This window comes from Bos taurus, chromosome 18 (genome assembly GCF_002263795.3).
Source record: "Bos taurus isolate L1 Dominette 01449 registration number 42190680 breed Hereford chromosome 18, ARS-UCD2.0, whole genome shotgun sequence".
NCBI lineage: Eukaryota > Metazoa > Chordata > Mammalia > Artiodactyla > Bovidae > Bos > Bos taurus.
This window is the reverse complement of record NC_037345.1, coordinates 46,112,625-46,125,641: the sequence shown is the minus strand read 5'-3', so window position 1 is coordinate 46,125,641 and position 13,017 is coordinate 46,112,625. Positions and strand designations below refer to the sequence as shown.

Below are 13,017 nucleotides of genomic sequence, written 5' to 3'. Positions count from 1 at the left end.
GCACAGTCTAGGGATCCTTCTGGCAGAGAAATAAATGAGGCAGGGGGAGTTGGGAAGGAAGAGAGGATACAGGGCAAGTGTAGGGTGACAAGATGTGAATTCTTGGGAGGAAAAGTTTGGATGAAAGGAAAACGCTGCAGGTTTCTAAGCAGAAGGATAACATGTTTAAAGCCTCTGAGATACACTGATAGCTTTGAGCAGGGACTCACCCCAGTCCTCTTTCTGAATCCAATTTCTATTCATCAGTCTAGGCAGGAATCCATCCATACTTATTCTGCTTACTCATTCCACTCTGATGACATCTTTATCTTAACAGATTTCTGTGGTTTCAGAGGCAGCACCCTCACCCTACCACAAAGTCTAATTCTCCATCCCATTTTTGCCCTCTTTGTGCTTGCAGAAATGTCACAAAAATTGTGGACACTCTCTTCAGAGTTTTATAATCTTTATTTTCAGTCATTTTTTTTTCTGGCCACACCCTGTGGCATGGAGAATCTTAGTTCTCCATGCAGGATCTTAGATCCCTGACCAGGGATTGAACCTGTGACCCCTGCAGTGGAAGCACAGAATCTTCACCCTTGGACAACCAGGAAAGTCTCTAATCTTTGTTTTTAATCTGGCAGACCAGATTGTCTTTTCCTGTGCTAGCGAGAGTTGAGCTCTAACTGATGGGTACCGAGCTAGGTTCTGACCTGCAGAGAGCACCATGGAAGAATACCTCCCCAGACCTCAGGTGGCTCTCAGTTTATTGGGGGAGACAGGTACACACAGGAAGACAGGATCATACTTACAAAGCAGCAGGTCAGATGGATATTGTCCACACCTCAGTCATTAGAAGTCTAAATCCCCGTCCTCCCTCCTAGTCCCCTTGCTTCAGAGCCTTCCTACATCTTTGACCTCGTTTAGTATTTCTCTTCCATCTTTTCCACGGGCTTCTTTCCAGCACCACCAACTAGCCCAGCGTGTAGGTGTTGTTGCAAAGCTGGTAGCAAGATTGCCTTAGCTTCAGCTACTAACCACCTCACAAGGACTTCTGTAATCTGTATTAGCTACCTTGCTTCAGAAACTCTGGTCTGATAGTGCTTCTGTGCCCAACTGTTTCTTCTTTAGTCCTGGAGCTACGCTCCTTTGGGAAGGAAATTCAGTCAGGAAGGGATATGGAGCTGGTGAGAGAGATTTTTACAGTCCCCAGGAGTGGACTGGGTCTGGGCCGGGGCGGAATCCCTGAATCAGGGCCAGGAACTCGTGTTCTCCCTCTCCAAGCCTGCTCAACTCCTACGAAACTCAGAGTTCCTCTGAAGGTCCAGGAACATCCCTAGTCCAGGGTGAAGTCCGAACTCGGGGCTCCCTCTGCTTGACTCACGCCCGGGTCCTCATTCGCGGCCTCCGCTGTTTCTTTGCATCTGCGTCCCAGCAGGGAGGAGCCCCAATGGTACAGTGCCTGCAGCCCTTTCCCAAAGGACCTGCGTACGACTGAGGAAGAGAAATAGAAAAGCAAGGGGTCCAGACTGGCATTGAGGCTACCAAATACGACAGCTTCCCTCCGCCACTTGGGGCTTGCTTTCATGTAGAACCCCACCAGGTGGGATATGTTATAGGGCCCAAAGCACAGCAGGAAATTAAGGAGCGACACGATGGCCAGCCCCATGGCTCGGCGCTGCTTCTGAGCCCCCATATGGGGCTGGGTGAGCATAATCCACACAAAGCGCGAGTAGCAGAAGGTGGTGACCACCATGGGGAAGAAGAAGAGGAGGAGGCACAGCTCCAGCCGAATGGGTAGCAATAGCCTCAGCTGCTCTTGGGTGAAGTTCTCGTAGCAGGTGGTCTCATTCTCCTTTGGGGCCCTCTGGGTTGAATTCAGGTACTGAACAATGATCACCACAGTGCCGTGACCAAAAGACATGACCCAGGCGATCAGAGCAGCGATCACTCCATACACGGGCCGGCGGGACAGCTTGTACTGCACGGGGAAAGCCACTCCCAGGTAGCGCTCGACGCTGATGCCCGCCAGTAGCAACGTGCTGCAGTAGATGCTGCCGTAGAAGCCGAAACCCATGAGGGCACAGGCTAGATTAGACAGCTCCCAGCGGAAGTCAGACGCGGCTTCGATGATCTTGAAGGGCAGCAGCAGCAGCAGCAGGACGTCGGCCAGCGTCAGGCTGAGCAGGAGGATGTGGACAGGTGCAGGGTGGGGCTGACGCACGCGTCCCAGGAAGGCCCGCAGCGCCAGGAGGTTGGCAGGGAGACCGGTGAGCAAGATAATAATGTAAGCCGTGAGGATCAAGGAGCTATCCCAGTCTGGCATGGCTGTCCTGGAAGAGGATGAAAAGGGGCAGGGGGCAAGGTCAGGTGAACCAGATCACAGACTGCAGACCTTGGTCTGGTTCAGTCTGTGGACATCTTCCCCGGCATGCTCCCTTTCCCAGGCCAGGGCTTTCTGCCCCCACCACTGCTTGTTCACACCACCTGCCAGAACTGCCCAGAGCAATTATTGACTTTGCTTGGGGCGGGATATTAAGCAGTAGTTAATACGTTTGCCATCATGTGTCTCTGGGGGAGACCAACCCTTGGCTGCCCAAGGGAATTCCCCCTGTGGTTCTCCCAGCCTCTCTCCTTCTCTCCTCCTGGACACAGGAAGTTACTGTTAGCAGTCTGCAACCTTCCTCAAGTCCTTTCCCCAGTCAGAGACCTGCAGGGAAAAAAGGCAAGCCTCACCCCAGCAAGGAGGGTATTCGAAGACTTCTCTCAGAAGAACTCGGGCTCTGAAAACCCAGGCCCTGTGACCTAGGGCTGGTTCCTCCTCAGGACCCTGCCACTGGCCCAGGCAGCAGGTGCCCAGCCCCCCATCCATCCCCTTACCTGTTTTCCTCTCCTTTTGCAGAACACAAATTCTTCTCCGCCTCTCCCTCCCCAGTCCAATACGGACTTGGATTCGGGGACTAGATTGCAAAGAGGAAGCTGGAGAAGTGCGGGGAGGGGGCGCGGGGAGGAGGGGTGAGCCCACAATATCCTATGGTCTCTTGTCCCCCGAGAGACTTCAGAGAATATTCAGAAAAGCACACGGGCTGTCACTGCTCCTGAGCCGGGTGTTTTGATAACAAACAGAGCAACTCTTCTTAATGGGGTAACAGTTTCCGTTTGGCTTGTCAGCCTCACTGCCCGCACGCTGTCTGGCCCCTCCATCCTCTCTCCAGGGTTAGCGTCTGCTCCACAATTTTTTGCCCCCGTTGGCTGCTGTTTCTGGGTTTGATCCTCTCACAGTCAGTTTCCTCCAGCCACCCCCAATGCTTTCCCCTCCATTTCTGATCCTGGCATCACTTCCCAGAGTGCAAGCATTAAGCAAGCTGCCTTGCCTTGTCTTCCTTCGGGATAAATGGCTTCTTGGGATTGGTCTTGAAGGAGAGGCTGAAAGCTTCTGGGAAAGAGGAACAGAGCATTAGCCACGGCTACCGCCCATTTCACACAGCAAAAAGTGGTAAGAAACTTGGCTGGTAGAAAGCTTTTATATCAGCAATGGTCATGTGACCGAAGAGGGGAAGCTCAGTAATTGAGCGCTGTCTCCTCTCGAACCCAAAGGAAAGGATGTGAGCATCTTTACTCCCCACCACCTGCCCAGAGATCCTCACTCTGATTTCCAAACCCAGATTTTCTGTCCTTAGTTCCTGAATTTTTTTTCAATCCCAGGCATTTTCCCCCCATTTCCCAAGTCAGATTATTTCATCGTCTTCTCTTTTCTAGGCGATTTCTTCTGTAATTCTACTCAGTCTCCAAAAAGAGTTTTATACTTCCTTTTCTTCTTCAATTTTCCACTTTACGTAGAGTTTCCTGCCCTCTGCCCCCAACAAGTTTCTTTAGCCTTCCCAGTTGAAACTGATTGCTTTCTCCTAGCCTATGTCTTGTTGGGGTGGAAACAGTGTGGGATTTAAAATCACGCAGTGAAGTGAAGTGAAATGCACTCAGTCATGTCTAGACTCTTTGCGACCCCATGGACTGTAGTCTGCCAGGCTCCTCTGTCCATGGAATTCTTCAGGCCAGAATATGGGAGTGGGTTGCCATTTCCTTCTCCAGGGGATCTTTCCAACCCAGGGATCGAACCCAGGTCTCCCGCATTGCAGGCAGATTCTTTACAAGCTGAGCCACCAGGCAAGCCCCAAATGAAGATGTGGGCGCAAATCCAAGTCCCTTCGTTGTGACCTTGAGGCAGATCAATTTTCTGAACTTTGGTTTCCTTGATATTTGAGTGAGGACGGGAATACTTACATCCCAGGACTTCTGTGAGGGGTCCCCAAGGCAGCATAGATAAAGGATACAAGCCAGTGCTTTACACGTAATGGATGCCCATAAGCGGACGTGGTCCCTCCTCCCAAGCCAGTTGGACAGCTTCCTAGAGAGTGAGCCACCTGGTAGACTATCTGGAGGCTGAGGGCACAGACATGCCATCTGACTTGGGAAAGCGGCAGGAACTCAGGGAACTCTGTGTGCCTGCATGGCCCTTCCTTGGGGAGTGGTGTTCAGGCTGCATTCCCTTCCCCTGTATAGTTCCTATTCCTGCAGGCTGACCCAACCTCTTAGCCACCCGTGTTCCTTTCTCACAATTTCTCCCTCTCTGACTTATATAGCTCTGGCTTGGAATCTCCTCAAAGGCCTTCTGAAACACACACCTGAGGAAACAAAGATAATCAGAATGTGTTTTCTCTTGACACAGGTAACAGGTCTCTGGTTTCCCATCTGTGGTCTTATCCCTGCTCAGAGAATCTCTGTTCTTTCCTTAGGGCTTGCATTTACTCCTTATTTAGTCATTAGTTTTGTGGCCTAGAACCCCAGGTCCAGGTATTTAAAAAATTTTTTTTATTAATGTTTTTAAATTGGAGTATAATCATCATCAACAAAGCAAGAGAGTTCCAGGAAAACATCTACCTCTGCTTTATTGATTATACCAAAGCCTTTGACTGTGTGGATCACAGCAAACTGTGGAAAATTCTTCAAGAGATGGGAATACCAGACCACCTTACCTGCCTCCTGAGAAATTTGTATGCAGATCAAGAAGCAACAGTTAGAACTGGACATGGAACAACAGACTAGTTCCAAATCAGGAAAGGAGTATGTCAAGGCTCTATATTGTCACCCTGCTTATTTAACTTATATGCAGAGTACATCATGTGAAATGCCAGACTGGATGAAGCACAAGCTGGAATCAAGATTGCCGGGAGAAATATCAATAACCTCAGATACACAGATGACACCACCCTTATGGCAGAAAATGAAGAGGAATGAAAGAGCCTCTTGATGAACGTGAAAGTGGAGAGTGAAAAAGTTGACTTAAAATTCAACATTCAGAAAACTAAGATCCTGGCATCCGGTCCCATCACTTCATGGCAAATAGATGGAGAAACAATCAAAACAGTGAGAGACTTTATTTTTCTGGGCTCCAAAGTCACTGCAGATGGTGACTGCAGCCATGAGATTAAAAGACACTTGCTCCTTGGAAGAAAAGCTATGACCAACCTAGACAGCATATGAAAAAGCAGAGATGTTACTTTGCCAACAAGGTCTGTCTAGTCAAAGCTATGGTTTTTCTAGTAGTCATGTATGGATGTGAGAGTTGGACCATAAAGAAAGCTGAGTGCCAAAGAATTGATGCTTTTGAACTGTGGTGTTGGAGAAGACTCTTGAGAGTCCCTTGGACTGCAAGGAGAGCCAACCAGTAAACCCTAAAGGAAATCAGTCCTGAATATTCATTGGAAGGACTGATGCTGAAGCTGAAACTCTAATACTTTGGCCACCTGATGTGAAGAACTGACTCATTTGAAAAGACCCTGGTGCTGGGAAAGATTGAAGGTGAGAGGAGAAGGGGATGACAGAGGATGAGATGGTTGGATGGCATCACTGACTCTATGGACATGAGTTTGAGCAAGCTCCGGGAGTTGGTGATGGACAGGGAAGCCTTGTGTGCTGCAATCCATGGGGTTGCAAAGAGCCAGACATGACTGAGTGACTAAACTCAGTGACTGACTGATAATTGCTTTACAATATTGTGTTAGTTTCTGCTGTACAGCAATGTGAATCAGCTGTATATATGCATATATCCCCTCCCTCTTGAAGCTCCCTCCCACCATCACACCCATCCCACCCCTCTAGGTCATCATAGAGCACCGAGCTGAGCTCCCTGTGCTATGCAGCAGCTTCCTACTAGCTATCTGCTTTACACATGGTAGCGTATATATGTCAGTGCTATGCTCTCAAATCGTCCTAAGTATCTTAACATTTCGCTTCTCTTTCTCTTCAGTTCTCCTCTTCTCTAGAACCAAGGAGTTCTATCTTTTCATTTAATTCCTTCCCCAGACACACACATGCATTTCCCAGATTAACTAGGGAACTAAGGAACAGACTATTCTCTGTTGCTTGCTACCAAATTTATTCATGTCGTTTTGCTTTTATGATTTCCTATAAATAGTCACAAGGATCTGGAGTTAATTGCACAGTGGAAACAGTGGAAAACAGGTGCTGAGTGGTTAGGACCACTTCTTTGTCTCTGCCTCTCTTTTCCCCACCTCACACTTCTCCCATACCACTATTGTGTGTCACCTGTGTTGAAAGCTCCCCATAAACTCCCTTCTCTATGTTCACAGTAGTTATGAAGATGGCATAATGAAGGAAATTTTTGAATTCTTGATTCACGATGCTCACCTATGTCACAAGAGAAGGAAATGCAACCTCCAGGGTGAATTCAAGGGGTGAGCTTTCACAGAAGTCATATCTTTCACAATCTCTCCCAAGTTCAGTTTTCTGTCATCTTCACGTTTATTATAATAGGAAGTTAAACCCATTATCTAAAGTTACCTAGAATTACTTTCTCCACTTCCTTATTCCTTAGTCATCCCTCAGTTCAGTTCAGATCAGTCACTCAGTCGTGTCTGACTCTTTGTGACCCCATGAATCGCAGCACGCCAGGCCTCCCTGTCCATCACCAACTCCTGGAGTTCACTGAGACTCACATCCATCGAGTCAGTGATGCCATCCAGCCATCTCATCCTCTGTCGTCCCCTTCTCCTCCTGCTCCCAATCCCTTCCAGCATCAGAGTCTTTTCCAATGAGTCAACTCTTCGCATGAGGTGGCCAAAGTACTGGAGTTTCAGCTTTAGCATCATTCCTTCCAAAGAAATCCCTCAGTCCACTCTAATCTGACTTACATCCCTGTTTTCCCATAGGATCTGCTCTTCTTGAGTAGTGATTCTCTGTTACTAAATTCAGTGGACATTTTCTTCCTATTTGATTAGTTTTCCACACAATTTCCACACCCTCCTTGAGACATTCTCTTTCCATGAGTTACAATATGTTGTGCTCTTCTGGTGTCCCTGCTTTTTCTTTGGTCACTTCTTAATTTCCTTGGCTAGCTCATCTTTTCCTACTCACCCTCTAAAGTTTGGAGTTCCTTAAGACTTGGTTCTAGGTTCTTTCCTATCCTCGTCCATGCTCTCTTTCTAGTCTGTTGCATCCATTTCTACAGCATCAATGACCACCTTCATAACACCCAATTTTGAATCTCTATCCTGGGCTTCTTTGAGCTTTCACATCCACACTGTAACTACCTAGGACGCCCTGTCATTTGGATGTCTCCCAGGCACCTCAAATTCATTGTGTCTGGACCTCACTTTAGACATTATCCACCAAATTAAAGCTTCTTCCAGCATTCTCCATTCTCCATGCTAGGTAAGGGGATCTCTTCCCATTTCATCCCTGAGCCATAATCTTAGGGGCAATCTTAAAGTCAGTCTTAACACCATTTTCTTCCTTGTGCCCTGAATGTAGCTCAGCATACTTCTCAAATGCCTAACGAAATCTGTCCATCTCTCTGCATCTCCATCATTCCATCTCGGTGTAAGCCACAGCCATTGGTTACCTTCAGCAGAGGCCATGACCCGCTCGCTCAGAGCCACTCACTGTCCAGAAAGTCAGTTTCAGTCATACTGCATTTAGTAGGTTCTTTCTTTTTTTTAAAGATTGAAAGTACTTTAAAAATATAATTTTTTTATTTATTTGGCTGTGCTGGGTCTTCGCTGTGGCACAAGGTACTCTCTAGTTGAGGTGCAAGGGCTTCTCATTGTAGTGTTGAGAACCTCTCCTCTCTTGTTGAGGAGTGTGGGCCCTGAAGCACGCTGGCTTCAGTAGTTGCGGCTCCTGGGCTTACAGAATTACAGGCTCGGTAGTTGTGGTACACAGGCTCAGTTGCTCTGAGATATGTAGGATCTTCCTGGATCAGGGATTGAACCCGTGTCTCCTGCATTGGCAGGCAGATTTTTACCACTGGGCCATCAGGGAAGCCCATAGTGGGTTCTTTCTTAAAATGTCAAGCCAATTATACCACAGTCTTTTAAAAAATCCTTTCAGAGGCTTCTTACTGCTTCAAGGATAAATATCAGAACCCTTCACAAAGGCTATAAGGCCCACCTGACATGGCCCTTGCTAACTTCCAGCCTTAACTCAGATCACTCATCTCTCTCCTTGCTCTGTAAGCAGGACTATCTTTCACTTCTGTGAATGTGACATCTTTCCTTCTGCCAGGGCCCCTGGCAGCCTCTGCCTGAAATGCTCTTTATTCCTCATTACCCACTCCAGCCTCCCTACTTAATCCTTAGTCTTTCTGGTATCTTCTTCTTCCTTCAGAAAACCCTCCCTGACCTCCTAGATTGAGTTAGATTCCCTATTTATATGTTCTCATCACATATAAAGCCTTTAAGAGGCTTTATATTTTATGTATGCATCTACCTGGTGATAGACATTTGTTCTTTCCTTCAGTTTTTGACTTGTGTAAATGAAGCTGCTCTGTATTTCATTGTTCATGTCTTTGTGTGAGTATGTTTTCAGTTCTCTTGGGCAATACCTGGGAGTGTATTGGCAAGATCGTATGGAAAAGTGTTTGTTTGACCTTTAAAGAACCTGCCAATTTTCCCAGCTGGCTGTACCATTTTTATTCCCACCGGCAATGCGTGATCATCTGGTTGTTCCACATCTCACCAGCACTTTATATTGGTTAGTCTTAAGTTTTAGGCATTCTTTTTAGTGCGTTGCGGAATCTCATTGTGGTTTTTATTTGCATTTCTCTGCCAACTGTTGATGCGGAGCATCTTTTAAGTACTTCTTGGCCATTCATTTATCTTCTTTTGTGAAGTGTCTGTTCAAGCCTTTTGCTCATTAAAAAAAATTGGATTATTTTGATGAGTTCTGAGAATTCTTTAGTATCTGGGTACTAGTCATACATTAGCTATATATATTGCAAAGATTTTCTCTTACTCTATGGACTTATCTTTTTGTTTTCTTAATCATCTCTTGAAGAACAAAAGTTCTGCATTTTGATAAAGTCTAATTTATCTAGTCTTTCTTTTACAGTTTGTGCTTTTATGTCCTAAGAAACTTTTACCAACCTATACAATTCCAGACTTCCTTTCCCTGTTGAATTGCCTGGGCACCTTTACTGAAAATGAATTGGTTGTATGTATATGAGTGGGCCTATTTTCTTAAATATCTTTCCTGCTGTTAGTGATCTTTATGTCTTTCCTTCCACCATTTCCACACAGTCTTGATTACCATAGTTTTATAATAAGTCTTAAAGTTGGTTGGTGTAAGTCTTCCAACTTTGTTCTTCTTTTCTGAAGTTGTTTTGTCTTTCCCAGGTCATTTGCATTTCCATATAAGTCAGTTTCTACAAAAAAGTATGCTGGGATTTTGACTGGGCTTGTATTAAAGCCATAGGTCAATTTGGGACTATCGACACCAGAACAATATTAAGGCTTTCAATCTATGAACGTGACATATCTCTCCATTTGTTTAGGTTCATTACTCTTGGCAGTGCTTTCCAGTGTTCAACATAGAGGTTTTCCACATCTTTTCTTAAATTAATTCCTAAGTATTTTTCATGCTGTTGCAGATTTCATTTCTTAAAAAATTTTGTTTTTCTCATTGTTCGTTGCTCTCATAGCACCATTTACTATTTCTTCATAGCACATATCTCATTTCTTCATAGCACATATCTACACTTCTTTGTGAGAGGATTTGCTTAATGTCTGTCTCCCTTTTTATCCATAATGTCAGGGAATATGGCTGTTTTGCTCACCATTGTATCCCCAGGGCCTGGCATAGAGCATGGCACATATTAGACACTTTATAATTATTTCCTGGGTGACGTGTGGATGGGTAAGTGGAAGAATTGGAATAGAGAGGAGTTGTTTTCAAAAGCTCAATGCCTCCATTTATCTTCTCCTGGGACCAGCACAAGAAATTCCACCCAGTAATCATTTGGGAGCTCTCTTGTAGATTAAGGGACTCACAATACTTTTGCTCCCTGGAAAATGGCAACCCACTCCAGTGTTCTTGCCTGGGAAATCCCATGAACAGAGGAGCCTGATAAGGTACAGTCCACAGGGTCACAAAGAGTCAGAATGACTCAGCACTGCAGCAGCATTATTTTGCTGGAAGCTACAGGGATCCTTCCTCACCATCAACATTGATAATTCAGGCTAGTGTACCTTTATTATGTAGATCTTGCTTAGCAAATAAGAGGAGGGTGTAGATATAAAATATCTAAAAGTTAAACGGAATGCAGGATTTTGCCAATAGCAGCACCGACAATAAGTAAGGAGCTGTAGTTTCATTCATTCATTCGACAAACATGTATCTACTCCCTAGAATGTGGTGGGATCTGTGCCAAGCACCAGGGTTATCGGGGGTCAAAAAAATAGGTGTGGTCTCACACTCATGGAGGGCAGTCACATTCTAGTGGAGGGAGATAAGCAAACAAGCAAATAGGAATAAAGGAGGAATTACACAGTTACGATGAATGAAACGAACCGGGATAATGACAGGGAGAGTGATCATGGGTGGCAGGAGTCAGAGAAGCTGTTTCTGAGGTTACCGTTGAGCTGAGCCGACATCTGCTAGGTTGAGCTGAATTTAGTGAAGGGGCTGTGTCAAGTTCGGCAGCGGAGTGGTCTAGGTGGAGAACCCGCAAATGCCAGGCAGAAAGCACCTTAACGTGTTGGGGAGCAGAAGAGCCAGTGTGATTGGAGCATGGTGAGCCAGGCGAGACTATGCAGGGCCTTACTGATCACAGTAAGAAGTTGGAATTCCATTCATAAGCTGTGGGAAGTCACTCACAGGGACCATAAGAGGAGAGTGAGGGGATGAGATCTGAGAAGCTCAGGGAGGCTTTATGTGAAGAAGGGTCTTCAGGGGGATGAAGCTGGAAGCAGAGAAATCAAATAGAAGTACATAGGAGTCATCTGGGGAGGACTGATGATGATGTGGATTCAGGAGAAGGTACCAGTGGAGGTAGAGAGGACCCATTGAAATTTGGGATTTTTGTTGTTGTTGTTGTTTAGTCTCTAAGTTATATCTGACTCTTTGCAACCCAGTGGACTGTAGCCCACCAGGCTCCTCTGTCCATGACTTTAAATAAACAACAATCAATGGAGAGCTTCAGAATGCCAGGGAGAATGGAACTTCCCTGGGGAGTGAGAGGGAAGATGATTCTAGACCAGCACATCCAAAACAGACTTTGAGATTTTGTTGCTCTGCTGTGCCGGTGCAGTTCAACCTACTCTCATGTGTGAATTACCCTTCAGAGCCCTGAAGGCCTTATGATAGTATGGAGGACAGGCTACACCCTTCCCCACTTGCATCTCCTCTTCAGCTGCCTCTTATCCAGTGCTTTGCTGTCATCTCTCTAGTGATGGCCTCCAATCCTGCACCCTTTACATAGCCATCCTGAATACTGGCACACTACTGAAGAAGAGAAATAAGAAGGAGCAGGTCAGGACCAGCATGTTGGGAGTTGTCTGCAGACCCTGTTTCTGTTGGCCTCTGCTGGGGGCATTGTGGGTTTTTACCACATACCACTGGTAACCACACACCAACCTCCCTCTGCAGAGACCTCTCCCTCCTTCACACTCTTCACATTAACACCTGCTTGGTGTTAATAAGACTGCACTCTTGGGCAATAATACCAACTGTGATGGCTGAATAATGGTCCCTCCAAGAGATACCCACAACCTAATCCCGTGAACCTGTGAATATTACATTACATGGCAAAGAAATGGATTTTACAGGTGTAATTGAGAGTGCTATGATGGAACTCCAATGTTCACAGCAGCACTATTTGCAGTAGCCAGGACATGAAAGCAACCTAGATGTCCATCAACAGAGGAATGGATGAAGAAGATATGGTGTGTGTATATATATATATAGTAGAATATTACACAGTCATTAAAAAGAATGCATTAATGCCATATGCAGCAATATCAATGAACCTGGAATTGTCATGCTGAGTGAAGAAAGTCAGACAAATATCATATGATATCACTTATATGTGTAATCTTTAAAAAGGGTACAAATGAAATTATTTACAAAACAGAAGTAGAGTCACTAATGTAGAAGGCAAATTTATGGTTACCAGGAGGGAAAGTGGGGGAGGGATACATTGGAAAATTGGGATTTACATGTACATACTACTATATATAAAGTAGATAACTAATAAGGACCTACTGTATAGCACAGGGAACTCTACTCAATGCTCTGTAAGCCTATATGGGAAAAGAAACTTAAAAAAGAGTGGATATATGTATATATATAACTGATTCACTTTGCTATACACCTGAAACTAATACAATGTTGTAAATCAACTATACTCCAATGGAAAAAAAATTTTTTTAAGAGTTCTGTGATGGAGAGATTATTCTAGATTATGTGGGTGAGCCTTATACATCACAAATGTTCTTATAGGAAAGAGGCAGAGGTGGATTTCTGACGTAAGAGGAGAAGGCAGTGTGATCATGGAGGTAGAGACTGGAGTAATGTGGCCAATAAGCCAAGGAATATCAGCAGCCACTAGGAGCTCAAAGAGCCAGATGATGGGTTTTCCTCAGCCCATTGATACTGGTTTGGGACTTTTAGCCTCCAGAACTGTGAGAGAATAAATTTCTGTTGAGTTAAGCCACCCCATTTGTGACAGTTGGTTAGGGCAGA

At 45.4% G+C, this 13,017-nt stretch overlaps 1 protein-coding gene across 2 annotated transcripts; it reads right to left on the bottom strand.

The window, feature by feature from the left end:
* Positions 1 to 428: 428 nt before the first annotated feature.
* Positions 429 to 3,477, bottom strand: FFAR2 (free fatty acid receptor 2). Of its 2 annotated transcripts, none has more exons than XM_005218963.5 (2): positions 2,860 to 3,347; positions 429 to 2,312 (listed from the first exon to the last, which is right to left on the bottom strand). In XM_005218963.5, exon 2 carries the CDS (start codon positions 2,303 to 2,305, stop codon positions 1,316 to 1,318), a length of 990 nt encoding a protein of 329 aa, XP_005219020.1. In that variant the 5' UTR covers positions 2,306 to 2,312; positions 2,860 to 3,347; the 3' UTR covers positions 429 to 1,315. The 2 variants fall into 2 exon arrangements, with proteins under 2 accessions (XP_005219020.1, NP_001157256.1); NM_001163784.1 differs by lacking the exon at positions 2,860 to 3,347 and adding an exon at positions 3,354 to 3,477 and having other exon boundaries at positions 1,304 to 2,312.
* Positions 3,478 to 13,017: the final 9,540 nt, after the last annotated feature.